Source organism: Pyxicephalus adspersus, chromosome 1, assembly GCF_032062135.1.
Source record: "Pyxicephalus adspersus chromosome 1, UCB_Pads_2.0, whole genome shotgun sequence".
Taxonomy (NCBI): Eukaryota; Metazoa; Chordata; class Amphibia; order Anura; family Pyxicephalidae; genus Pyxicephalus; species Pyxicephalus adspersus.
The window spans coordinates 44903264-44907195 of NC_092858.1; the positions used below are offsets into that span (position 1 = coordinate 44903264).

Below are 3932 nucleotides of genomic sequence, written 5' to 3' on the forward strand. Positions count from 1 at the left end.
ACCTATCACCACAACTTTTACTTCACATTAAAGGGTAGATAACGCTTTTACATAAAGTAAAAATGTGCTTGTTTTTTTTTTCACGTCTCTCTTTTTTTGTCTTACATCACATATCACAGAAGGCTTCAGGCACGCACTGACATTTAGTTATGTAGGCAGAAGAAGGAAAAAGACAGAAGATGGAGCGCGGGACCGAATCCAGGACAGTTCTGCAGGAATTGATTTTTTTATTTTAACAAAAGTTTCTCTTTATACCAAAAAGTGTTTTTTTTTTTTAAGAACAACTTTATTTTACATTTTAAAACTAAAAAATTGATTAGTTTAGGCTGGATGAACATTTTAGTGCAACATAACACTAAAGATGTATATATCTACCCCAAAAAGAGGGACAACAAAGGAAAACAGTGGGACTGAAAGAGGCAGAATCCTTCCAATCAGGGACAACTAGGAAGTACACTAGTAACACATTCAGTCACTACTTATGCCTTCAGTAATCAGCGACTGCTGTGAATTTACTCCTTACCGCGGGGGGCACTGTACCTATAATAGAGAAGTCTAGGCTAGAAGCACGCTGCATGCCGGGAATGGTAGTTTGTTGTCAGAAAATTTTGCGTATGACGTACTTTGCGTACTGGTATCCCGGCATGCATCTGTAATTAAGATGGCTGCGTGGTGAGGACGGAAGAGCAACGTTAGAGTATAGTGGCGGAATTGAGGTGAGACGTGATATGGGCAGCCGGTGGTATAGATAGAGGTGTGAGGGGAAGGTTTCTGGGTGTGCAGCTATGACTGAATGTTTCCCGGGCATTCTAAGAGCTCATACACATTCTGCCATTTTCTAACCCAGGCAAAGCTGTAATGAGACTTCCCATCTCCTCCACACATTGCAGGCTTGCGGGTTTAGTCAGTGTTCGCCCTATGGGTTCTATAGTAGTTAGGCCCTGTACACCTCATGCCTTTATATTGAATGAAGTGCCCTGTGTATTGGCCACATATAAACTTTATTCCCATAGAGATGAATGCCCAGGCTGGTAGTGGCAATGCCTGGTCTGGATATGGCTGGGTGTGTATGAGGTGATAGGATGCCCGGGGAAGATGACTGGTATTATCATATGGGCAGCGAGCGCTTCGTCTTATATAGCAGATCAATATAATGTAGAATTGTTTTTCCTTTGTTTTCTGTACTATTCCTGTGCTGCTATTGCTGAATAATGTGCGATGGTAAATTCTGGTAAGACGATGCAGCAAATTCTCTGGGCATTGCAATGTATCAGAAGAGCTGTGTCTGGGGTGGCCATGGAAATGGAGGGCGATGATCTCTGTTATCATCCCAAAGCTGAATAAACACAGGTACATGACAATTCACATGAGTTCACATCTCCCAGATATCAATGGTTGCCTGGTTACCACCGCACACCTCTTCACCGTTATTACCTTCCCGCTCCGTCCACCAATAGCAGGCTGAGCTGCTCCCACTATGTTTGTGCCCAAGGAGTAGTAGGGATGGGGAATTAACATTTCCTTATTTTCTATTAGATTTGCATTAGTTTTAATGTTTATTTTGCATGTAACATTTTTTGTCGTTATCTCAAAAGCTCAACTGCAGGTTTAGCAACCACTTCCTCCCCCATTGGCTTTATTCTTCAATACATTTGTTGTCGCCAAATATCATAGTCCCTCTTCTCTGGCCATGGCCAAGCTCAGAATACTTTAGAAGACAGTACCATATAATGTAGTCTTTTAAAGCTAGAAAACATGAACACTAATCACAGGACATCACATTCTGTATTGTATTCAATTAATGCAAGGAGTTCTGTGATTGGCCAGGGAATGAGAAGGGTGCGTTCACATGTGTCACCTCTGCCCAACCTTTTGGACTTCAGGGACGACTAAATTTACGGACTCCGGACCGCGCATGTGCCGGGAGCTATTTCACTCAAAGGGGAAGAAACTTTCCCCAGAGTGACGTCATGTTGCCAGAACCCGCAGGTCTGAACCTGGCCCTCTGAAAAGTAAATCTGTCATATGCATTGGCCATTTTTTCTGAGAGTGAGATGAAAGACTTATTAGCAGAGGTCCCCTTTGGAGAAAACCTTATCATTTTGATATATCCAGAGATGCAGGCAGTGGGATTTATAATAAAATTAGCTTCTCCAATGAAGCCTAAGCTGGATTCTTCTACCTTCTACTTTCTTATTTGTCCCCTTTTGTCCTTTACAGAATGTTTACCTGGAGGTAACCTCTGCATATGGCGCTTAAAGTGGCTGCTTTTAGGGTTCTATTCTGGTCATTAAAATATCATCTATCTTCTCCCATGACATATTGAGCTATTCAGTTATCCAAAATTTTGGCTGCCTGTTCACAATTCTAGAAGTTGTTGGGGGAGTCATGAGAATGAACTATGTACAGATATTTTTGTTTTTATTTGCATTTTAATAACTTTATGTGTAAGTATTGTCTCTAAGCAGTTATTTCATAATGTAGTCTAAATATTTCAGCTTCCTATTCAATGAATAAACATGCATATCTGTTTTTATAATTATTTATTACTTATTAAATTAAACTTTCTTGGTGTTTTTTTTGACAGTTAGCCATTGTTTAAAGATGGCAGGGGAGCTCACTGATAAACGTGACCGTGATGGATCGCCTTCCAAGCACCGCAAGCGGTCGCGTTCTCGCTCTGCTGACAGGGAGCGTGACAGGAAGACTTCTCCATCGAAAGACAGGAAGAGGCACCGTTCCAGGGAAAGGAGATCTCGCAGCCGTTCCCGTTCTCGCTCAAAGTCTAATGAAAGGTGTGTATGTAGTACATGTTTTATTGACGCGGATATTTTACTATACACATAACCTAAAAACTTTGCTTATCAATGAATCTCAGAGAAGACTTGGCCAAAACAATTCATGTCCTACATAACATTCTCCAATTCTGTGCATTTTTGGGCCAGGTAAGTTTTAGGTCTTTAGCTGTAGATGCAGTTAGCTGATCATTTGTGGCCTTCCTGCACTTTTAGCTTATCTAGCTATTTTAGCTTTTTGAGCTTATCTAAGGAGAGAGCACATCGGCCAGCTGCTCGTATATTTTTTACATATCCATGCGCTGTCCTGATCGTACTGTGTTGTTTTAATACAGTGAGGGAAAACTAAAGTATCCGGACTTTTAGAGAGACTGGATTAGACTTCATTAGCCTATGGTTGGATGGCAGACTGCTTTTGGCAAAATCTTTTCCAATGCTACCTAGCCAAGTCTAGCCAGGGGCAATCCATATTAGTCCATTGGATCATATTAGGAAAAAGGCAAAAAATACATGTATGACACCTTTACTGAGACATCTTTCTGCTAGCATTTTGGTTTTTTTTTTTTTTTACTATAATTTACTGTTATCTATCTCAAACCTTTAAAAAAATGGCTGTAATCGGCCAAACTAATATCTAGCATTGTAGGGACATCTTTAATGCACACAAACCTTTTCATATTGATTTACACTAATATTGCTTGTTATGATACGGTTTATAGGGATAGAAGACAGAAAGACAGAAAAAAAGATCGGGAGAGAGACAAGGATACTCATCGTCGAGACAAAGACAAGGAGAAGAAAAGATCCAGGTAAACTGATAATTTTATTAAATAATTTTTTTTTTTTTTTTTTTTTTTTTTTTACTATGGTCTAGCACTTTAAAGCAGAACTAAACTCTGGAACATACTTACAAGGAAATACATACAGGTTCGGGACCTGTTATTGCTTCATCCTTGGAAGGCGCCATCTTTGCTGCCGGCTCCATGGCAGACTTCTATGAAAATGGTCCATCCTTTTCAGCCATTAGATGGCTACTGTTGATATAACGCCTGTGCATGCGCCCTACAATGTAGAGCTTAAACTAAAAGCCAACAGGAGCCAGGGATTTCATAGTGTATATAGTAACTCACAGAGTTG

At 40.3% G+C, this 3932-nt stretch overlaps 1 protein-coding gene across 1 annotated transcript in view; it reads left to right on the forward strand.

Moving 5' to 3' along the window:
• The first annotated feature begins 586 nt into the window (after positions 1–586).
• The window catches only part of DDX23 (DEAD-box helicase 23), an 18155-nt gene continuing 14809 nt past the window's right edge, over positions 587–3932 (forward strand). Inside the window, exons 1-3 of the mRNA XM_072409399.1 lie at positions 587–716; positions 2588–2795; positions 3515–3604. Coding sequence (XP_072265500.1) covers positions 2605–2795; positions 3515–3604 — 281 coding nt within the window. The 5' untranslated portion in view covers positions 587–716; positions 2588–2604. The remainder of the gene's footprint in view (positions 717–2587; positions 2796–3514; positions 3605–3932) is intronic.